Source organism: Sinocyclocheilus grahami, unplaced genomic scaffold (genome assembly GCF_001515645.1).
Source record: "Sinocyclocheilus grahami isolate Dianchi unplaced genomic scaffold, SAMN03320097.WGS_v1.1 scaffold276.1, whole genome shotgun sequence".
Taxonomy (NCBI): Eukaryota; Metazoa; Chordata; class Actinopteri; order Cypriniformes; family Cyprinidae; genus Sinocyclocheilus; species Sinocyclocheilus grahami.
Genome location: NW_015505455.1, coordinates 927122 through 951463, shown reverse-complemented (window position 1 = coordinate 951463; position 24342 = coordinate 927122). Strand labels below are relative to the sequence as shown.

The following is a 24342-nucleotide window of genomic DNA, read 5'->3' as shown; positions in this document are numbered from 1 at the left end:
TTTGTTGTTGTACTGTACTGTGATGTTGAACAGGTTTTTGGACCAATCAGTTTGCACAGTGGGCAGAGTTAATCAGCACAATGCTGTAGGGATGGGCGATATGGGCTTTAAAATATATCACGGTATTTCTGGTATTTATTACGATAACGATATTAATGGCGATAATTCAGGGAATCCTGTTTCTTTAGAGAAAAGTATTATCTTTCCTATTTTTACCCAAAATAGGGTGTTGTGATCGTTAATGAGTACACGCGTAATGTAAAGACTGTTTAATTAATACTGGAAGCCGGAGGGCGCTCTTGCACAGAAACTCCACATAACCATAGCAGAAGTAATACTACTGACCATGCTCCAGGAAGATATCCAGTTATCGCTGAATAAAATGCACAACGGAGATAGAGACATTTTAACTGATGAAACTTGAGGAAAATAAGCATACGATTGCACAGAATATAAGGTTTATCTGTGTTCTTCAATCTTGGGTATTTTTCTAAGGAAAGTATATTTATAATGCAATCGACATGGCCTTTATCACTGTATATAATACTATCATTCTGTAATATGAAACCACGTCTGGTCACAAAAAGAAGTATTTCAAACACTCGACTATGTTAAGTTAATTTGGAGAAAAAGCATGTCAATAAATGATATCTTTGTTGGACAACAGGTTTGTAAACAGGCTCATACGCATGCAAAACTGTATCGCACACATGCTACTGTAGTACATTTATTCAGACCGATTTTTTGTGCACTGTACAGCCCTAACCAAACCAGTTACAGATTGTAAAAAGAGCTTGAGCTCCTCATTTAGCGATATAGGCTACTCCTCCTCAATTTCACGGCCGCCTTCCGCGATGTCGCTCGGCACTGTTGCACACAGAAATATGTCAACAACTAGACTTTATAGTTAATAACTATCGTTATTATCGCGGGAGGACTAATCCTTATCGATGGGAGAATTTTTACCGGTATATCGCAAACGATAAGATATCGCCCATCCCTACAATGCTGCTTATGCCGGGTTTGAAAGCTGCGTCTAATGTAGCTGCTCATAGACGGATCCACTGATAGACGCGGCTTTCAAAAGCTCCTGTGTGCATCTGTGTAATGCTCTGTGAAGAGTGTAAAGCGATGATCATTGTAGCCGATCACAGACATATCTGTTGAGGGCGTAAACACACTGGCCAATCGGAGCTGTTTTGAGAATTTGCTCAACAGCGCTAGAAATGCTGGCATTGTCACATTTTTTTAAATTTCAGTACCGACATCTGTATTTTTGACAACACTAAACTGGACAATAATCAGTCTGTCCACACGAAAAGCAAAAAATGCTGCAGAATTACAGCCAATCAGAACAGTGAAAGCAAGTTCTCTCTGAAAAATAAAACTAGGAACAAATAGTAATTTCCATTGTATTTTCCGGACAGTTGTGAAACTTGAGCGATATTTCATACAGCATCTAAAGAAGCTCTTGTCATTTGTGTTTCACATTTAATATTCATGAGGAGCAGGATTTTTGTTCAGTGAGTTTTTGGGGCGGTCAAACAAGGCTTATTATATTTCTAAACGGATGTGATTGTGATGTTTTCTGCTTTAAAGTACTAGCATCACTGACTCACAGAATAAAAATATTGTTTATTATTTTGCGTTTTCACCACATTAAGCACCACAGCATATTCCCCCTCACTTTTTCCAAGAGGCTACCCAAACACAAATGGTCTGACCACACTGGGCAGGACTCCAAGACCCCCATCGCGCTCTGATGAAGAGCACTAAACAAATAGTGCCATCCCAGTACTCCCGTCACTAACTCCACTGAGACATGCATTTCCAAAGAGAAAGAACAAAGATAGACACAGGAGTCAATTCTCAGCACATTGGCACCTTTTATTGTCCATTTTGGCTGTGAGTGGCTAGTTTCTGAAGGGTCGAAACAATTTTTATTGTGAATCGGGGCAAATGCCATTATCCGAGTTGGGTATCCAAAAACCGGTTATTATTCAGAAGAGCGAGGAGTCTCGGTTCATGACATGTGTGTCTTTTTAATAGGCAGGGTCCACAGTGTTATGATGACCTCACTGTAGTAATAAATCATGTGTGAGCGTTACACATGCAGCGCACACCTCATAATGTGACATCATCCTGCACATTCCTGACAGCAACCGAAGTCACGGTCAAGCGGTAAAGAGTGCGCAGGAAAAACCTCTAGCTGCACATATGCTTCTACCAGGTGATGGATGTATTTTGCTATCAGTATGTGATGCACTCTACAGAGGAGTGTGAAACCAGGCATCTGTTTCTCCGTATGTGTGCAAACGTCTCTCCCATGACTCATACTTGAGGGCTTGGTGGGTAGTGTTAGTGTTGAGTCTCTGTCAGCACCTCTCTTAATGCTCACTCTATAGTGGGGTCAGCTTGAGGTCAAATTTGGGAGCCATACTGTATCTGCACTCAGACTTTTTTACAGAAATTTTTTCATAAGATACTTCTTTCAGAAAAAACTTAACTGATCCCAAACTTTTGAACAGTACTCACAGTACTTCCATTCGGCTGGTGGTAGATGTTCATTTGTTCTAGTCACAATGGTCAACTATTTGACCAACCAGTTATTAAGTTCATATCGTTTCTTGATTTGTTTTTTTGTTTTTTGTTTTTAAATCACCATGATATTAAAATTGACAATTGACCTATCGGTAAGCCCCTCAGATGAGCCATTGGCAGTTGAGAATCAGTTGCACGGGGAGCGGAACTTGGGACATATTTAGGTTTCAGCACCATAGAGAAACATTTGAAGATCCGAAGCTTTCATCGGTTTGATGGTGTTTATGCTACAAAAATGGCAAAACTATGTGCCTGGGGTACTTAATAAATAAATAAAATTTCAAAAGCTAATTCCAGGTATCCTGAGAGAATGGCCAATTGAACTTATTTTATTCCATTTCCTAAACCCAAATAAGATGGAGCAAAATGTCCCTAAGCATTCAACCTAGGGCTGCGCAAAAAATCGAATGCGATTTTCATGCGCATCTCGTCAGTAAAGCCGCTTCTGGTGATTAGTAGTAAATCTCCAGCACGTGCTTTCAGATGGAGCGGCATTAGGGCCTTTCGCACCGCAGGAACTTTTTCATAGTACCAGAACTAATTGTGGAACTACCCAATTTTTGGCGTTTTCGCACCGCCGGAACTGGGAGCGATTTTAGTACCGGACTGCCTTTTTCGAGAACCAAATTAGCTCCTACTCCGGAGCAGGGTCTAACCAGCACAACTGGTACTAATCGTGACGTAAGTAGACATTGATTGGCCAAACGCATATGAAAACGCCCTCACCCGCCATGATTTAAAATGCTGTGTAAACATACTGTAAACATTGTGTCAATTTATTTCGCAAGTATGGAGAACAGCGATAGATGGACGGACGCTGAAGTGCAGGCACTTGTAGCAAATGTAGCACTGCCAGTTGTTGGAGATTCTTAGTCCTCCTTTCCGTTCTTTCAATCGCTTTACGTATACGTCGACATTCCATGTCCATTATTGTGAAATCCACGAGACACAACAAACACACAGCTCCGATCACAGCGTCCTCCATCCTCCTGTTGTTAATGTTGTTTTTCTTTGTTTTCGTTGTTGAACGCCGCGCACAAATGACGTCGCTGTCGACCGGTTCCTAGTACTGTCGGTGCGAATGCAACCCTTTAAATGGTACTGGGAAATAGTTCGCGCAAAATCGACCCAGTACTTTAGTACTGTACATTTAGTTCTGGAACTAAAGCGGTGCGAAAGGCCCTATTTACTACACAGAGCCGTAGTTCACTGACAAGCTACACAAAATCGCTTTCAAAATCGGCAATGAATCGCCCAGCCCTAATTCAACCCTAATCCCAATGAAGATGAAAATTTTCATTTTCTGGTTGTCATACTCTCATTAAGTTACAAATTTCATCTGCTCAAGCAGAACGTTAATGTCATTTTGTGCTGCAAGCTATCTCTGGCTAAAACTAGCTAATGTTAAATTAGCCAGCCCATATAACGTAACAACCTAAGTTAAACTGTTCTCACGTCGTGTAGGTCAAAAACACATAAATGAAGGTCTACATTTCAGTGCCTCTCCATATTAAACTGGTTAAATGTAAATTAATTTAATCTTACCCTGCGGTACATGAACAGTGTTGATCCTGGATGTTGTCACCTGCGACTGTGATTGTGACGACCGTAATGAGGCTTCTCCCGCTTGAAAACCCTTGCTTCCAAATTAATCTTGTTACCCACCATATTTATTTTAAAAAATTTATATATACCGCCATGCCATATTTAAGTCTCACTTGAATGGTGGTCCTTCTGTGTTCAAAATTGATCAAAAACATTGTGGGACAAGGTTTTCACACTGACAGCAGTCATTGTAAAAGACAGTTAGCAACTCCATTTGTTTGTCTGAGTGAGCAACAGTAACTAAGGGGGCTTACCGATAGATCAATTCTTATTTTTTGATGTGATATTGCAGTGTGTTGTTTTTTTATAAATTATTTATCCGTGCATTCCTGATGGACAAAGTCAAGTCCCGCCCTATGTTTTTTTTTCTCTCGTTTGATAAGCCGTTTTTCTCAGACATTCACAATATGGAAAAATGTGAACTTCCATTTCATGCCAAATTTAAAACCTAGTTAAATGCATGTTTAACATTCATCTTTAATTTATCCGGTTTAAATCCCCACATCACTTTTATCTATCACAGCCTGTGTAATGTACTTTAGTTTTTAGTTTACTTAGGAAGTTAACTGCTGGGATAAAAAGGATGAACTAATACAAATAAAATGCATCAACAAGTCAACACAGTATTTTCCTCAGTCACAATTAATCCAGTTATTATTAAAAAAGTGAGTCTTAAGTCAGTGCCTGAAGATTGGGTGGGATTCAACCATTCTGTAGTGAAAGTTGGGTGTGAAAACAACAAAGTGCTTAGTCTTGTCATGTTAAGGGTGTGACAAGTTACATATGGGTCTAAGGGGTGAGTCATTATTCCTGAGTTCAACAGGTGAGTAGATGATTGTCTGTGAATTGTCTTGTATGCCAAGTGTTTTGATTGACTTAATCTCAGCATGCTTTGGATGCATGTCTCTGGACTAAGCTTAATATAAAAAGTTTTCATGCATATAGTATGCAGTGTATTTCTATATATAATATTGGGCATGCTTGTTATTAATTGTATGTATTTAGCATTTATTTACCAATAAATATTACAATTCACAATAAGAAATTTATGTTTGAGTGTTTAGTTTTCATTTCTGGAAGACTGACGCAGCGTTTTTTTCAGGATGGTTCTGAACAAAATCTATCCTGGAGTCATGCTCCAAACCTCTCCCTTTAAGGGAATGTGTGCTGAAGTCTTTTTCCATTGGGGGTCTGTAAATTGGAAATGAGCAAATGTTCTCCCACATAACCCCACCCCCTGCCTCACAACAGCTGTAAGATATTAGGCCTTATTTTCTCTTCCATTGAGAGACAGGAGGAACGAGCTGTTTGCCTCGCTATGATCAGGCTCGAGAGGACAATCGCGATCTATTAAATGAATGATCTGGAAAGATCTGCACCGTCCAAAAACAAGTGCAGAGGACTGGGTTAGAAATTTTGAAGCTGTGATTCATGATATCTCTCCAAAACATTTAGGAAAATACTGGCTATTTTGCAGAACAAAACCTATTTTCACTTTTTCAGTTTTCGCTCAAAATTAAAAGATGTTGGGTAATTTGCATATTATTTTCTTAAAGTTCAGTCATCATTTAGTCATCCTAATGTTGTTCTAAATCTGTATGACTTTATTTCTTCTGCAAAACACATAAGAAGATATTTTGAAGGCTGTGCTGGCTGCTCTTTTTATGCACCTACAGTGAATGGGGACTGGAGCTTTCAAGCTTCACAAAGGATGGAATATAGTGCACTTATGATGCTTTTTCATCTATTCAGACGCCATATGAAAGCTTTGTGATTCACTGAACTGTCAATTGTTTTAGGCTTTTTTTGTAGTTGCAGTCTTTCAAAAGTCTTGCTTCTATTTAAAGCAGGCTAATATAATATACTTTGATATACTCCTACAATACAGTATATAATAATCCCTCTGTTCTCAGTATTCTTATTGATATTACAGTATCCACCTTTTAATGGAAAGGTGGCATGTAAATTGCAACAACTTAATGGAAAAATAGTTATTGTCTGTTTTATCTGCTTTGTTCTGAAGCAAGCCTCTCTGTCACATAGCTTGCCCAGTTTCGCATTTTGCATTTACTGAATTGGCTGTATTTACACTTACAGTGAGTTTTTAAATGCTTTGACTGAATCATTGATTGATTGTTGAGTTAAAGGGGTCATATGATGTTGCTAAAAAGAACATTATTTTGTGTATTTTGGTGTAATGAAATGTTTATGCGGTTTAAGGTTCAAAAAACACATTATTTTCCACATTGTACATTATTGTTTCTCCTCTATGCCCTGCCTTTCTGAAACACGTCGATTTTTACAAAGCTCATCGGTCTGAAAAGTGAGGTGTGCTGTGATTGGCCAGCTATCCAGTGCGTTGTGATTGGCCGAATACCTCAAGCGTGTGACGGAAATGTTACGCCCCTTACCATACTGTGATGCCCTGTCTGACCGGAGTGACGAGACAAAAACAATAAAACCCATTATAAACGAGGCATTTGTTGCATCCAGTGGGGACATAATTACGGATTATAATGATTTATACTCTCTTTTTACGTGTTGCATCGTGCAGCGTAAACATAAAACCATGTCTGCATTTGTGATCGGAGAAATGACAAACAACAATCGCTACTCTACACTGCTCAAAACTCACGTTTGAATCGTCAGATCCTTTAAATATGAAAATGTACTTACAGGCTGTGAGTCAGAACAGCCGGCATTGTAGTCTACCAGGATCAGGAAACAGTCCTCCATAAAATGTGCTGCACACATCTGAATATTTGAGTTGAACTGTTCTGGAACAGTGTTGTAAATACAACTTAACCACTGATTTCTATTCGTGTCCTCTTTTGGAAGACCAAACAAAGTAGTTTCGCTTTCACAACGAAACGCACACGACTCCGTCATGGTGTGCACGACATGGCGGCAGCAACAATACTACAGCGAGAATAAAAGTTACGCTTTCTTTCTTTGCGTGAACATTTGGGCGGCGTTATGCAAATCTTCCCACATCGTGACGTAGACATGTGGGGGTGTGTTAGAACGAGCCGTTTTAGGTAGGCGTGGCTGACTCTTAACTTTTATAAAGAATATCTCTTTGGATTTGAGACTTTAGTCTTTGCAACTTTACAGATCTTCTTTATGCACCAAGAGCTTGTAACACTTCAAAGAGAGGAAAAATTTAAATCGCATCATATGACCCCTTTAAACTAAAGAATCAAATCAGCTGATTCATTGAAAACGTTTCATTAAACTGTTCATTAAACTTGAAAACGTCAGACTCCATTACAATTGCATGGAAAAGAGCGAACAGTACAGTCTTCTGAGTTGCTCCATTTTGTGCTCCACACAAAGTCATATGGTTTTGAAACTACATGAGGGTTAGTAAATAATAACCGAATTTATAAATGAACTTCAATTTTCATGAATGTTGTGTCCTTTGTTGTGCTGTGACCTATGTGAGCGGTTTGTTTGTGGTGTGGTTTGCTTTGAAGGTGAATAGTGATATAATGAGGCTCCATTAATGCTCTTCAGATGTTCTTTCCATGATAGAATCTAATAGCTCTGATCTCCAGGCACCATTAGTGTGCGATGCCCAGAATAATTTAGCCTAGCTTGTTGCCCTCTCATTACTTGCAATCTGTTTCTTTTAACTGCATGAGTCTGATCTCATGGTTTCACTCTTCAGTTGGAATTTGTCTATAAAAATAAAAAAATAAAGTGATAAAATAAGTGGAAGGTTTTCCTGTTGTGCAGATGGGCAGCTCTGGTATTGTTTTGTTGATCCCGTCTTGAACACTTCCAGGATTTTGCTGCCTTTTAAGGCACTGTTTTTCAGCAGCATATACAGTAGAGAGCAACACCCCAGCAGACAGACGGCAAGCTCTTCTCTGAACTCATGGTGAAGCCTCAAGCTGTGCTTATACGCCTAGTTCAATGGCTTTTTAATACACTAGTAGCACATGTGAGCCGGATCATTGTCATTACAGTCAATCAGAACTTAAGTGAAAGTCAGCATCATGTTAGATTTGCCAACATGCTGTTTCTGCTAAACTAGCCTTGGGAAAGACATGCTCTTTGCTTTCAGTCATGTTAGTGCATTCTGCCCCCTGGTGGAAGTGAACAGACATCGACTCTTCTGAAAACTTCCAAGACTATTAAACCAGTCTTTTTTTTCACTTTTCAATAGTAATAACAATTCAAACAAAACATTTATAGATGTATAGTTTGTATGATTTGTAGATACGATCTTATTTTTTTTATCTACATTCTAGATAATCTAGAATCTAGATAAATAACTAGTTTAAAGTGTGCCAGATGCAAAGTAATCTTTTTTTTATATCTATGTATTAATATTTGTCAAATGTATTGGAAAAACATTTATACAATTTTCAGAAAAGTTTTGAGATATCATTTTTAAAATTGTTTTAGCGAAAATTGTTTTAACTTTTTTTTATACAATATACAATATACTATTGTTATTATTAAACATGTTTTTACAATTTTTCAATGTAAATTGTTTTTAAAAATAGCAAGTTTTTTTTTTTCCTAGGGTAATATAATTTAAGAACAGATCATTTGTGAACCCTAAAAGACTTACTGATCATGATGCACAGTCATGAGGGTCCTCTTTGTGATATAATATCTTGTTTTGCCTTTTTAAATGTTGGTTATTTCTGGCAAAATTGATTTGGTTGGCACAAGTTTTTCAAATGTTATATTTTAAAACTATAATATTGTACTGCTATACTAATACTGCTGCTTCACTGCATCTTATTCATATACCGAAATACTTTCAAGAATTTCAGCCTTTTATTTATATCTCTTTTTTTTATGATTTCAGTATGGTTACTCAACCATTTTTTGGCATTTTGTTCATTTAGTTCAAATTAGTCACAGTGAATAGTCACTTATGTTCTCTTTATCTCTGCACAGGGGTAGATGCATCACCAGGAGCGAGCGCAGTATGAAGAAAGCAGGAAGGCCAGTGGGGAATAAGGCAGCAAGTGGAGGAGGTAAAGGTGACGCAGTGATAGCTGGAACCTCTGCTGGCAAAAGCGCTGTTAAGAGCCCTACCACAGCTCCGCTCTCCAAGGTAACATCATTCTCTTGCGCAGATCGAAAACTTAAACTAATATTTAAGTCACTCAGTTATTGTTGTTTTTCTGTTGATTTGTTCATCTTTGATTAACAGGTCAAAAGCAGTGATGATCTTCTAGCTGCTATGGCTGGGAGCAGTGCAGGGACAAACAGCAGTGTTGCCAAGGGCAAGAAATCAACCTCTACTCACTCAACGTCCTGTGGAACAAACACTAATAACCCTGACACAAAGATCAAGACCACCTCAGGTATTTAAAGGTTTTGTTTAATTTAACCAGTAACCAAATAACTATTTAGCATTGTTTAGACTACTGTTGAAGTTTCAGCAGTGCGATGTGAAGTGTTTTGTTTATTTGTTCTCGTATTTGACATTATTTCTTCACAAGGTCCATCTGGCAAACGGACATCATCCATGGCCTCCAAGGAGTCAAACTCCTCTCGTGATCGTTTGCGAAACTCCAGCAGTAAGAAGCAGTCATCCACTGGTGCGTCTGATCGAGCCCAGCCCAGGCATTCCCGTGGACTGGCCCAAACCTCAGACTCGGAGAGCCGCATGAGCAAATCAAAGTCTGACGGACAGCTAAGTGATAAAGTGGCCCTGGAGGCCAAAGTAAAACATCTGTTAGGTCTGGCCAAGAGCAAAGATGTGGAAATCCTGCAGCTACGGGGTGAGCTGAGGGACATGAGGGTTCAGCTGGGACTGCCTGAGGTTAGATCAAATTCACATTATAACTATGAATAAACAAATGAACAATTCAGGAAAAAAACGAATTAAGTACTACTCTAACTGAAAATAAAATCTATACAAACTACCAAAACACATTGCACAATCAAAGTAAAAAGTGTTGTTTTAGGTAATCCAGTGCATGCTTTGTTTTCTATAGCAATTTCATAGATATGGAATCCAGTTTCCGCCTTAGAGAAGAAAATAAAAACGGTATTTGTGCGCTTAAGTTTAAAATAATGGATGCAAGTCACATTGTGAGATAAAAAGTCATACTATGAGATGTAAAGCCATAGTTACCTTTTTATTATATATATTTTTTTACTCTGAGGTGGAAATGGGCCTCCATAGTGGATTTAATAAAGGATATCTCTATAGTTTTTAAAAATAAGTCATAATTTGGTCAGCCTTATAATCATACTTGGGGAAATTAGGATGTGGATAGTGAGTTTAAGTATTTATGTGGTGAGACAAGTACCAGTGAATAGTGTTGGTGAATCTGTAATGTGACATAACTGATGGTGCTATGTCCCTTAGATTAAAACTACTACTTTAGATTAAAAGCCCTCACCATGATGTTATGTTGCTCCTAGGAAGATGAGGAGGACGAGAGGCCACCTGAAAGGGAGGCGGCTGCAGTGATCACAGCTGCAGATGTGGAGTCGACGTTGCTGCTCCTGCAAGAGCAGAACCAGGCCATCCGTGGAGAGCTCAACCTGCTTAAGAATGAAAACCGTATGCTAAAGGACCGCCTCAATGCTCTTGGCTTTTCCCTGGAGCAAAGACTGGATGGGGCTGAGAAAACCTTTGGCTTTCCCTCCGCCAGTGCTGAACTTGCCTCCTCTGGAGGTGGTGGAGGTCATGGAGACTGTGCTACTGCGGCCTCCTCTGTGGAGGGATCTGCACCAGGCTCCATGGAGGACCTCCTTACGGGAGGCCAGCGAAGTGGCTCAACGGACAACCTGGACAGCGAGTCCAGTGAGGTCTACCAAGCGGTGACCTCCAGTGACGACGCTTTGGATGCTCCCTCAGGCTGTGGCTCCTCGTCATCATCTGAGTCAGAAGGTGGCGCTCCAGCATGTCGCAATTCCTCTCGTAAGGGGAGCAGCGGAAACACCAGTGAGGTGTCAGTGGCGTGCCTTACAGAGCGCATTCACCAGATGGAGGAAAACCAACACAGCACGGCTGAGGAGCTCCAAGCGACTCTACAGGAACTGGCTGACCTGCAACAGATCACGCAGGAACTAAACGGCGAAAATGAACGCCTGGGAGAGGAAAAGGTCCTGCTTATGGACTCCCTCTGCCAACAGAGTGACAAACTGGAGCACTGTGGCCGTCAGATCGAGTATTTCCGCTCCCTTCTGGACGAGCACGGCGTGACCTACTCAGTAGACGAAGACATCAAGAGTGGCCGATACCTGGAGCTAGAGCAACGCTATGTGGAGCTTGCAGAAAATGCTCATTTTGAGCGCGAGCAGCTCTTGGGTGTGCAGCAACATCTGAGCAATACTCTAAAGATGGCTGAGCAGGATAATGCAGAGGCTCAGAGTGTGATTGCAGCACTGAAGGAGCGCAACCATCACATGGAGCGACTTCTAGAGGTGGAAAGGCAGGAGCGGGCCGGCATGGTGGCAGTTCTGGAGGAGTGTAAAGCTGCGGTCAGCAACGACCAGACTGAGCTGAGCCGCTGTCGGGCGTTACTTGAGCAGGAGAGGCAAAAGGTTGCAGAGCTTTACTCCATCCACAATGCCGGAGATAAGAGCGACATCCACCAGCTTCTGGAGGGGGTTAGACTGGACAAGGAAGAAGCTGAAGACAAAGCCGCCAAATTACAGGACGATTTGGGCCACGCTCGCAATGAGGTGGCATGTCTGCAGGACACCATCAACAAGGTGAGCTTAAGCACTTGTTCAGTTGCTTTAAGAACAGTTAGGAGCCTGTTTGACTTCTCCTTGTTTCCTTTTGTGGTGGTCCAGCTGGACGCCGAGTACAGGGACTTCCAAAGCGAGGTGCAGAAAGAGTTAACCGAGCAGAAGAGGGCTCTAGAGAAGCAGCGTAAGGACCTGCAGGAAAAGGAGACGGAGATTGGAGACATGAAGGAGACCATTTTTGAGCTGGAAGATGAAGTGGAGCAGCACCGAGCTGTCAAACTTCATGACAACCTCATCATCAGCGACCTAGAGAGTGAGTTTGAGTTGCACATCCTGATTTAGATTTTCCACATTCTGCACAAATGTTTCATGCTTTTTAAAGGGGTCATATGATGCGATTTCAATTTTTCCTTTCTCTTTGGAGTGTTACAAGCTCTTGGTGCATAAAGAAGATCTGTAAAGTTGCAAAGACTAAAGTCTCAAATCCAAAGAGATATTCTTTATAAAAGTTAAGAGTCAACCACGCCTACCTAAAACGGCTCGTTCTAACACGCCCCCACATGTCTACGTCACTGTGTGAGAAGTCAGTGGTTTAGTTGTATTTACAACACTGTTCCGGAACAGTTCAACCCAAATATTCAGATGTGTGCAGCACATTTTATGGAGGACTGTTTCCTGAGAGAGTAGCCTACAATGCCGTTGTCTGTTTCTATAAAGTGGGGCAATTCCAACTTTGCAAGGACAGTCTGACTCTGACTTCTGACTCACAGCCTGTAAGTACGTTTTCATATTTAAAGAATTTGCCACTGACGATTCAAACGCGAGTTTTGAGCAGTGTAGAGTAAGTAGCGCTTGTTGTTTGTCGTTTCTCCAATCACAAATGCAGACATTTTTTTATGTTTTCGCAGAGTGATACGCAACGTGTAAAAAGACAGTATAAGTAATTATCATCGGACAATGTGAATCTGGTTGTTGGAGGTCTGGGTACATGCTATGTTCAACACGAGAAGAGACTCTAATTGGTGTATCTTCCTCATATCACCACATGGTGGTGCCAGTTGTTTAAGGATGTGGTTTACTTATTGTGTTAGTAGTATGAAGCAGCAGTGAATGAATGTTTTTTTGCCATCACTTGACTGCTACAGATCACAAATATCATTGGAAATCTTTCTTTTATTTACTTGTCACCTTTTATCCTTTGTGGTATCATTTAGAATGAGATTACATAATCACTGTTGCTACAGTGCATTTATTTTATGTCCCCCATGTGAACCCTGTATGCTCTCATTTCACATGCTCACTTGCTCTCTTTCCGGTTTCCTGGCAGATTCAATGAAAAAGCTTCAGGATCAGAAGCATGACATGGAGAGAGAGATAAAGATACTGCACCGCAGACTCCGGGTGAGTGAGGGCAGGGGCAGCAGTTCATGCAGTCATCTGAGGACCCAGCTTTCATAGATAGAAAGAATAGAAATCGTTTGAAAGAATGTCTTCAGATTTTGAGTGTAATGTCATGATAAAACCACAGGAAAATCTTAATTTCATACTAAAGAATTCACTTAACACATTATTGATGGACACCACTTTTTATGTTTATTAATTAGTGTTTGTCTTAACCCACTAATGTCCAGATCTGTGTCATAATCTTTGTCAGAATTTCTGTCCGTATGGTTGTCTGCCTGTTTGTTTGTTTGTTTTAAACATCTAGAATCATCCCAGTGTTCGATAATTCAGCATGTTTAGGTGCCTGTGGTCTTAAATGGGTTAATGCATGCCTATAATTATTCTTACTAAACCTGTGCCTCTGTGCTTGTGCATTTATGTATGTTCAGGAAGAGTCGGCAGAGTGGCGTCAGTTCCAGGCAGATCTGCAGACTGCTGTGGTCATTGCTAATGACATCAAGTCAGAAGCTCAAGGGGAGATTGGTGACCTGCGCCGCCGCCTGCAAGAAGCCCAAGAAAAGAACGAGAAGTTGAGCAAAGAACTAGATGAAGTTAAAAACCACAAGTAAGTGTTAAAAGCCAGTGCATAGTGTTGTGCTGCCAGTCTGTGAAATGCTCAGTGACAAGCAGAACTTGATCCTCTTTTCTTTTTTTTGGTGGTGAAGTTACTTGTTTTTAACTAGTACATTTTTGGATTATCTTAGAAGACAGCATATTTTACATACTATTGTTTGGGCCAGCCTTGGTGGCATATTTTTACAGAAATTATCTGAGAGCACCTTTGTTTGAGTTTAATTATATTAATGTAGCAGATGAGGGTCACATAATCATTTCAATTTAATAAAGACTTTCCTGTCTATGAGGAGACAGAGTATCTATGTTTAAAATATGACTCTGTAATGTCTCAAAGGCAAGACGAGGAGCGTGGACGTGTATATAACTACATGAACGCTGTTGAGAGGGACCTGGCTGCACTCAGGCAGGGCATGGGACTGAGTCGACGCCCCTCCACATCCTCCGAGCCGTCACCCACCGTTAAAACCCTCATCAAAAGCTTTGACAGTGCCTCACAGGGTACCTTGCCATTTTTAAACATTGTTAAATCGCTGGTTTTATTTCCGGCATGTTTAATGGTCTCAAAAGATTGATTTAATCTGTTTTGGTGTGGTCACAGGTCCTGGAGCTAATGCTACTGCAGTCGCTGCTGCAGCCACCGCTGCTGCAGCCACCGCTGCTGCAAGCACAACCACGAGCGCCCCCTTACCTCGCACACCTCTCAGTCCCAGCCCTATGAAGACCCCACCTGCTGCTGCTGTCTCACCCATGCAGGTATCTCAGAGTTACACAATGACACACATCACAGTGATGCAGAGCGACTTATTTTCATTGTGAAGGTCAAACAGTAGCATGCTGGCTCTTTTCCTGCTTGTTGAGCCTCAGAAGCCTCTGAGATAGCAGCACTTCCTCCTCTTTTGGGCCTCTTGACATTTCTCGCAGGATTGGCTCATTCATGAGAACTACGGAATTTCCATTGTGGGATGGTTCTGTTTCCTTTTACGTTTTATTTCTAGTGCAACCGCAACTGCTGATTCTGTCTGGTTGTGAAACTGAGTTTTTGCCTGTAAGCGAAGCTGTTAACGTAGCTTAAGTTAGCTGAAGGCAAACTGAAACCACAAACAAAGAGAAATGTTAAATTTTCTAGCTCATCTTAAGAGCTTTCGTAACAATTTAACCTCATGCCAAGCTAGTAGGCTAAGCTGTTAGCTTGCAAACTAAAAAAATGCAACGAACCGGAAATATTTAATTTGTTGTGACATTTTTTTTCTAGCTCGTCAAAAGAGTTCTTAAGCAGTTATTGCTATGCCAAGCTAGTAAGCAAAGCTGTTAGCTCGTTAACCGAAGACTAACTGAAGAAGGGAAAAGGCTAAAGGGAATGGTTTAATTTTTTGTAGCTCATCAAACGAGCACTCTTAACAATTTCGCGCTATGCTAAGCTAGTAGGCTAAGGTTTTAACTTTTTAACTGGGGACTAACTGAAAACGCATAAGGAAAATGTTTCGTTTGTTGTGACAATTTTTTTTCTAGCTTATCAAAAGAGCATTCTTAATTTAGTGCTATGCTAAGAGACTAACTAAAACACAAAGGAAGGGAAATGTTTAATGTTGATATCTTGTTGTTGAGACCTTTTACAAGCATCAGGTGCTAAGTCTTATTACAGCTTCCTTTATTTTATTATTTTCAAGTGCAGAAAAGCGCATGTGGAACTCTTAAATGAAATGGAGATATGAATCTATCTCGGTAGTGGCGTAGAGTGTATGAGATATATCTCTCTTTATGACTTTCTTTCATAATCCTGTCTCACCTCAAGTGGCTCTGCTGTCGTTATTCAGGCACAGTTATCTTTTGTTTCAGATCAGACCAGTTGATGAAAAAAATGTAAGCTAATATATTAAGATGATTTACATACTGTTTATGTTAATCACCTACAGAGACACTCCATCACTGGCTCTATGGCTGCTGCAAAGCCCCTCTCCTCCCTTACAGACAAAAGACCCAGTTACACGGACATCAGCATGCCAGGTACACACCACAACATTTCTCCTTCAGTCTTTCAAATGGTCATTATTTGTAATTATATCAGTTTTTCAGTACACTGACTGATTTATTGCCTTTTTGATTTATTGATTTGATTTACTGATTCAGGTCATGCCAGCTTTTCCTTTTAGTAGCCAATGGAAATGCCTGTCAGCTTGTTGTAACATCTAATTTATTGAATAAGAGTACAACATATTTGTCATTAAATTGTGGTTTCTAAAATAAAATTGCGATGAAAGGTCTAATAAGAATATTCATTGTGTTTCTAATATGTTTTATAATAACATGGCAGAATAGCTATAAGAATTATAGCAACAACTTATAGACCATTTATTTTGATGAATCTTTGTAAGGTCATGTCGAATATGTTGTAATAATTACACAAATAATAATTATATGTAATTAATAAATTATGCCTAGGACCATGTAAAAATAATCTATTCGATTTATTTATAAATATTTATTTTTCTATTTATACTCCGCTCTAAAATATTTCATCCATTCAATGTCTATAAAATAATTTTTTTAAAAGACTTTTCTAATAATCTAAAAAAAAAATAGAAATGTGTAAGTCAAAAGGTGTGGTGCTCCTGTTGTGGCACTCCACCCTGACCTGGTGAATGAACACATTTTTCATTTAGTTATGACCCACTGCAAAATGTGAATCATAGCACCCAGATTTTCCAGAAGTTGTAATGGGTTGGATGTCATGGGATTTGGATCTAGGAGGTAGTTTCTTAGTAAAAGACGGCCGCTTTCCCGACACAAGAAGTTTATGACCCCGCAAAAGCAGCACTGAGCTCATGGTGACCTCAGATGTGATAACTCATGCGAAAATACACCAAGTATGAACAAATACTCGGGTTTCAATGCCTCCTCCCCACTCATTTTCACCGTTATTATGCTGGAGAGGGAGGCAGTGTGTGTTTGTGAACGTGCGAGAGAGAGCATAGAGCCCTTTTGTCATGCTTGCTTTTACGTTCGGCTGCTTATTGGAAACTCTTATCAACCTTTGTGGACCGTGTTTTGATTGGCAGGATGTCTTTCATGCGGGAGTGATCTTTTGCCCTGTCTGACCCTTTACAGCTATTGAAACTTATTGGCTGCCAACATTAGTATTTTTTTCCCTCTAATGTTCCTTTCATTTTATTAGATTGATTTCTTTGATTATACATGTAATAGCATTTGATTGTCATTGATTTAATCTGCAATAACATTTTATTGTCAGTTTGTCAAGTTAGCTTTGTGTGTTTGTAGACTGCAACATTCATTCATTCATTGTGTTATTTCCTATTACTGCCAGAATTATATTTAGCTCCCAGATGAACTGATAACATATTGAAATTCGCATTATGACATAATATCTCTCTCTTTCTCTGTCTGCAGCTGAGCATCTACTAAGAGCAGCCAACGGCAGCCGTCCTGCTTCAGCTCTTCAGAGAGTCTCAAACATGGACACATCAAAGACTATCACAGGTGAAGCTTAGACCTATTTAAAATCAAACTAATACAGAAACTATGCTTATAATAAACACTCTACCGATGCACTCATAGTCTGCGATGTAATGTTTTATTCATAAATATAAATAGAGATTTTTTTTGAAAGATGTTGAAACTTTTATCCAGCAAGAATGCATTAAGTTGATCAAAAGTGAAAGTAAAGACATTTATAATGCCACAAAAGATTTCTATTTCAAATAAAATGCTGTTCTTTTGAAATCTCTATTCATCACTGAATTCTGAAAAAAACATCACATTTTCCACAAAAATATTAAGCAGCACAACTGTTTTAAAAATAAGAATAATAATGTGATAATAATAGGAAATGTTTCTTGAGCAGCAACTCAGCATATTAGAATGATTTCTGAAGGATCATGTGACACTGAAGACTGGAGTAATGATGCTGAAAATTAAGCTTTGCAATCACAGAAATAAAATACATTTTAAAATATACTGAAATAGAGACACTTATTTTAAAATGTAATAAAGTTTCACAATATTACAGATTTTACTGTATGTTTGATCAAATAAATGCAGCCTTGGTGAACAAAATAGAACTTCTTTGAAAAACATTGAAAAAAATTCTTACAGACTAGAGCTGCATGATAAATCGCATGCGATATTTAACGCGCATCTTATCAGTAAAGCTGGTTCTGTAATCAGCAGTAAATCTCCATCGCGTGCGGGCTTTCACATGGAGCAGCATTAACTACACAGAGCCGTTGTTCACTGACAAGCTGCGCAAAACCACGTTCATATTCATATTTTTTGTGCAGCTGGTCAGTGAACAACGGATCTGTGTAGTTAATGCTGCTCCATGTGAAAGCACGCAGGTGATGGAGATTTACCGCTGATTACAGAACCGGCTTTCTGACAAGATGCACATTAAATATCGCATGCGATTTATCGTGCAGCCCTATTACAGACTCCAAACTTTTGGACAAGTGTGTACATTCAGTGCTCTGACAACAATTCAGTTACATTATAATTTTTTAATAAATGGTACAATGCATCGTAACGTCAGAAATGTCATTGTTTGATTCAATTGAATTATTTTGGCACACAACACATTGGATTTTTATAACTTATACGTTGTTACAGAAAATCTAATACGTTCTTAAATTTCACAATTGATGAATGTGACTTTTAATGTCTTTTTATAACGGCTGTGAATTTTATTATTTTCCCGTTAATGTAAATCAAAAGAATAGGAATGCTGTTACCCAAAAGATAATCAAACTTTTTCTCTCTCCACTGTTTAGTGTCTCGGAGAAGCAGTGAAGAGGCGAAGAGGGATATCAGTGCGCCTGATGGAGGCCCAGCTTCCTCTCTGATAGCCATGGGCTCTGCTGCACCTCCTCTCTCCCTGTCCTCTTCCTCTTCCCCCACAGCCTCCGTTAACCCCACAGCACGCAGCCGCCTTCGGTACGCACCTGCCCTACAACTGGCTAACCTACACACATGCACCTTGACCAGTTCAAGATATTCCATGATATGAAGCTGAAATGCTTTCGCTGAGTTGATAACACGATTACTAAAATAGTCATTTTTTGGTTTGTTTATCCATGTAGAGAGGAGCGAAAAGACCCTCTGTCAGCTTTGGCTCGTGAATATGGTGGTTCTAAAAGAAATGCACTGCTGAGGTGGTGTCAGAAGAAAACCGAGGGTTATCAGGTTTGTATTATGACATGTAAAATAGAAGCAGAAATGTATATTATATTAATTTATTTGTTAAAAATCTTATATTTAAAAATATATACTTAGATTTACCTATATACTTATTTAATATATATGATAATTAAAATAATTAATATATACCATAAAAAGCACATTGCTAGATTACTTTGATTTTGATTCTGAAGATTTTTTTATTTTTTTATGTATTTTTATATATCAGCTAATGGTGATGTTGTGTTCTTCCAATGTCCGCTTACTATTATTTTGTAGCTGCTGTCAGTTTCATGTTGGAACTTTTGATCACTTGGACTGTCTTGGAAGTTTTAGTCTTGCCGAATCTCAGATGTCATCTTTGTCCACAGAATAATAGCTGTAATGCTGGCCCATGTCATATCTGTTATATCCATCTTTTTTCCCCCTGTCAGATTTCAGTGAAAAGCTCTTTTCGACTTTTTAAACAAGGTCTGTCTCTTCCAGAAAAGCTTGTGTGGTTGTCACTGTCACTGTTTATCAAGATCCTCACCAGGAAGTCCGCTGGATTTCTCTGGCACTTTAAATGGCACTTACTTGATGCAAAACAGGATCGTCAGCAGCACTTCTGGGAACAAATTTGTTGAATTTGCATCATCAGGGAATTTTTATTTAGAAATGACTACATTTTTCTTATGCAACAAAGTCTCCAATAAATCTTTTATTGATTTGTGAATGGATTTTTTTCTCCATTTTTAAAATACATCATCCTCAGTAGTTTTCCGATACACAGTGTGAAAATTAAAATGCATTATAAACAAATGCAGCTTAATGTTGCAGTTGCCTTGCTTGTTTGCACATATTTTAAGAAGTAGAGTAAACATGAGTTTTTTTTCTCATGTTTCTGGTCGTCTTAACCACCAAGACTTAACCCACATGTGAAACTATGAGCTGTGATCACAACTGATGGTTATCAAAGGGGAACAGAAGAGAAATGGCTTGATGCTTTTGTATTAGATTCAAGCATCAAAATAATATAGAAACAAAAAAAGCCACTTTATTCCTTTCAGCACTATCTGCTCATCCCTAAATAAGGATGTCTGGGAGGCTGAAGTCTCTCTGCCACATTACGGTGAGAAGTGGAAGTCAAAACATTGTGGACATTTGTAGAAATGGATCTGAAACATTATATTTTGCTCTTTAGCGCACAAAAGAGGTTGTGGGAGAAGCTATGAACAGGAAATCTGCTTTATTTTACACCACAGGAAGGATGAGTACATTTTGCATTGTGGGTTATGCTCCATTGAATGTGCCACACTGAATTGCACACATTTCATGACTTTAAACCTGGTGTATCATGTTGAAACCCTCTCTAATGTGGTTTTAAATGTACTGCAGCTTTATTTTCATAATATTGCATTTTTCGTTATTGCTAATGCAAAGTCTAGGAGGCTTATATGAAGTCTGTCATGTCTGTTTGTTACGCAGAACATCGACATTACCAACTTTAGCAGCAGCTGGAATGATGGATTGGCTTTCTGCGCTGTCCTTCACACGTACCTGCCTGCTCATATACCTTATCAAGAGCTCAATAGTCAGGACAAGGCAAGTACACTATTGAGTTCTGCATAATGATCATGCCATATAACACTAATGGGAGAATCATTCATATTCAGTGGCACCAAAAGGTATTTAGACAGTTAAAACACACTTCAAAAACCTTTCATCATATAGAATATCATTGCATAAATAACAATCAAAACCAAGTGCATTTACTTTAACAATTTTTCAAGTCAGAGTTTTTTTTTTTAGGTTAATCTTGGTTTATTAGTTGTCGTTAATCTCACAACTATTTATTTGTGTTTTCAGAGACGAAATTTCAGCCTGGCCTTCCAAGCAGCAGAAAGTGTGGGAATCAAGTCCACTCTGGTAAGAGGTTTTAAATAGGTATTTTGCATTAGCTTGATCACAACAGCTCATTCAGGCCAGCTGATGCAGTAAGTCTGTAGTTTGCACACAAATAGGCACGTTCAGGAGCTCCGGTTTGCTCCGAACAACATGCACAAAGACCTAATGCAGATCTAAGGCACTCTATTAATCATTGAGTTAGGAATATTTCTGTCATCCACTCCCATCCTGTAAGCTGACAGCAGGTGAAAAGCTGGAAACACTTAATTATCAGCCAGCAGTATTTACTTATAGCACAATTGTTTCTTCTCTGTTGTGTACTACTTAATAAGTTCAGCATGCACATACTGAAAGCACCTCTGAAGCTCTTGAGAATCTAAGCAACTCATATAGAAAGTCATAGAAATTAATCTAATATTAAAAATCATTGCACAGTTGTGGACATTTCCACGAAGAATATACATTTTCATGTTGTTTTGCCTATAATTTGATATATAATCAGTGACTAGATTGTTTTTGTGTGTGCGCTAGTAATACACTACAGTTCAAATGTTGTTGTTGTTTTTTTTAAGTCTCTCGTGCTCACTAAGGCTGCATCTTCAGTTTTTTTGATAAAAAATACAGTGAATTGATATATAATCAGTGACTAGATTGTTTTTGTGTGTGCGCTAGTAATACACTACAGTTCAAATGTTGTTGTTTTTTTAAGTCTCGTGCTCACTAAGGCTGCATCTTCAGTTTTTTTGATAAAAAATACAGTGAAAATAATAATATTGTCATTTAAAATATTACTACAATTTAAAGTTTTTATTGTAATATATTTTCAGATGTATTTCTGTGATAGCAAAGTTAAAATTTCAGTCTTCAGTGTCACATGATTTTTCTGAAATCATTCTAATATGCTGAATTACTGCCCAGGAAGCATTTCCTTTTATCAATGTTCAAAAGAACAGCATTTATTAAAAAGAGAAATTGTTACTGTCACTTTTAATCAATTGCTGAATTCCTTGCTGAATAAAAGTATTCATTAAAAAAAAATTTAAAATCTTATCGACCCCAAACTTTTGAATAGTAGTGTATAAAAATGACAAATCTCTATAAAATTATTTTTTACAAAGTTAAAATTTCAGTCTTCAGTGTCACATGATTTTTCTGAAATCATTCTAATATGCTGAATTACTGCCCAGGAAGCATTTCCTTTTATCAATGTTCAAAAGAACAGCATTTATTAAAAAGAGAAATTGTTACTGTCACTTTTAATCAATTGCTGAATTCCTTGCTGAATAAAAGTATTCATTAAAAAAAAATTTTAAATCTTATCGACCCCAAACTTTTGAATAGTAGTGTATAAAAATGACAAATCTCTATAAAATTATTTTTTTAAATTTTAGTTGATAAGTGATATAATGCACCTCTCTCAAACACACTTTAATTTTCACTCTCTTTCTCTCTCTTTCTCTTTCAGGACATCAATGACATGGTCCATACAGAAAGACCAGACTGGCAGAGTGTTATGACTTACGTCACCGCTATCTACAAGTATTTTGAGACCTGAGCACATGTACTTTTATAAATTGTCAAACCAATGCAACAGATTATCACCAACTAACCTGAGTGCAACATCCCACCATATCATCTAAGCCTAATCCTAGCACAAAGTCATATTAAACTGATCACAGTTCAGTTAGCATATGCTGATATGGCATCGATATGTCAAAGAAAATCCTCTACAGTGGAGCCACTAATGCAGAATCCGTTTGCCTTGATAATGCTTCAACTCACTGTCGAGTGACTAACACTACAGACTACAGCTAGTTACTAATTCTTAGTGTGGATGATCGGAGACTGAGTCTTAAGGAACAGCGTGGACCCGCTTGCAACCCCGTGCCTTTCACCACCCTGAGTTCTTGCTTCCAGACGGGCGTTTGGAGCAAGTTCTTCACCTTAATTCACAGCCGTGCAACAATGGAGCTCGAGGCGTGCGGATTGCTCAAAGCAGTGCCTAATTGAAACACTTAATTGGAGAAGCACTTCAGAGAATTGTACACTAATAGGAGTTATTCACTATAGCACACAGTCAGTGGTTAAACTTTTTTTTTTTTTTTACAGGACTGTTTTAAAAGCTCATCGATGGCACATTATGTTACGAGTGTGATGGATCTTGGCTTGAAATACTACATATTAAATAGGGAGATCAGCAATAAGCTTATGTAACCCGTTGAGCCATTTCATATGACATTAGTGCTGCTTACCAACAGTATGATACTGTAGTAAACACTACATTCAGATTAGCAGCACTTGTGCATGTACTGTCCAGTGTATTAGTCTGAAATAGTATACCAAAATTGAAATGTCACGATGTCTTTTTGTTTGTAAGCTAACTTCCTTCTGTACTAATCAAATAGTATGTTCTTTCTCAGGATAAGAAAGTCTTATTGATATTTATCAAGATGAAAAATCATATGCAATGCATAATGTTATGTACATTGCTCTACCAGTACCCGCACATTTTATTGTTTGCAAAGCACAAAAATCATTTTACATTCACTAATTCAAACTGTAAACGAAGCTACATTCCAGTGCATTAATATGTATGTATATGGAGAATTTGAGAGTGTGAGGAAAAAGGACAGTTGTCACATATATCCTGTTTTCCAGCTGTGCTGAATTCAGGCATTGCTTTCTTTTCATGAGTTTGAAAGACTTTGACGTTTCCCACCTGTCTGCAAATAACACTTTAAAGGCAATATAAGACATACAAATAAATAACACTAATGATAAAGTAGGAATTTTTCATGAGTGCAATGAAAAAAATGTGAGGTATGTATCTTATTTTCGAAACCCTTTGATATTAAGTATAAGTATTTCACATTGTTTGAAATAATTCCTATTCAAATTCCAGGGTGTGTAACTAGGCAGCCATTTTTAGCTCTCGAACATCTGAAAGACAAATCTGCAGTTTCCTTTTGTTAAGCGTTTAAGATTTATTCCAAACTGCATTACTGAGCTACTTTACCTTTGGACCACGATCACATAATTAAAAGTAAGTGTCAGAATAATATTTATATTTGTCCCGAATAAAGCCTGACCAAATGTTTTGTTCGTGAGCCTCATATCAGCTTCATTTACTAAACGAGGCCTGTATGTGTGTTTAATGTGCTTCATCCAGCTTTCATCACATTAATATGAACGTAATACTGCAGATGTAAAACAGCTCTGTTGCTTTTTTGATTGTTAATAATTTACACCAGTTTTCAGTTCTTTAATGCTGAACATACTTTTGCTGCCTTTTGTTTAGTTTTTTTATCATTACGTGTGTGTTATCTTAATAAAATCAAGGGTAAAATGATTTCCTTTTTTATGAAT

At 38.5% G+C, this 24342-nt stretch overlaps 1 protein-coding gene across 2 annotated transcripts; it reads left to right on the top strand.

The window, feature by feature from the left end:
• The first annotated feature begins 9095 nt into the window (after nucleotides 1-9095).
• On the top strand, nucleotides 9096-23294 carry specc1la (sperm antigen with calponin homology and coiled-coil domains 1-like a). 2 transcript variants are annotated; one of them, XM_016291780.1, is made up of 16 exons: nucleotides 9096-9283; nucleotides 9383-9536; nucleotides 9675-9997; nucleotides 10606-11904; nucleotides 11989-12196; nucleotides 13211-13284; nucleotides 13716-13891; nucleotides 14237-14400; nucleotides 14501-14655; nucleotides 15816-15906; nucleotides 17308-17397; nucleotides 18684-18846; nucleotides 18993-19095; nucleotides 20557-20673; nucleotides 20938-20997; nucleotides 22442-23294. In XM_016291780.1, the coding sequence occupies exons 1-16, from the start codon at nucleotides 9101-9103 to the stop codon at nucleotides 22529-22531; spliced, it is 3450 nt and encodes a 1149-aa protein (XP_016147266.1). In that variant the 5' UTR covers nucleotides 9096-9100; the 3' UTR covers nucleotides 22532-23294. The 2 variants fall into 2 exon arrangements, with proteins under 2 accessions (XP_016147266.1, XP_016147267.1); XM_016291781.1 differs by lacking the exons at nucleotides 20557-20673; nucleotides 20938-20997; nucleotides 22442-23294 and adding an exon at nucleotides 19369-19658.
• The last annotated feature ends 1048 nt before the right edge of the window (nucleotides 23295-24342 follow it).

Bases quoted from the DNA above. Each gene is read 5' to 3' on its own strand.
- specc1la (XM_016291780.1), top strand. From the start codon at position 9,101: ATGTTCTCTTTATCTCTGCACAGGGGTAGATGCATCACCAGGAGCGAG. The intron at 13,285-13,715 runs GTGAGTGAGGGC...ATGTATGTTCAG, and splicing joins TACTGCACCGCAGACTCCGG to GAAGAGTCGGCAGAGTGGCG. The intron at 13,892-14,236 runs GTAAGTGTTAAA...AATGTCTCAAAG, and splicing joins GATGAAGTTAAAAACCACAA to GCAAGACGAGGAGCGTGGAC.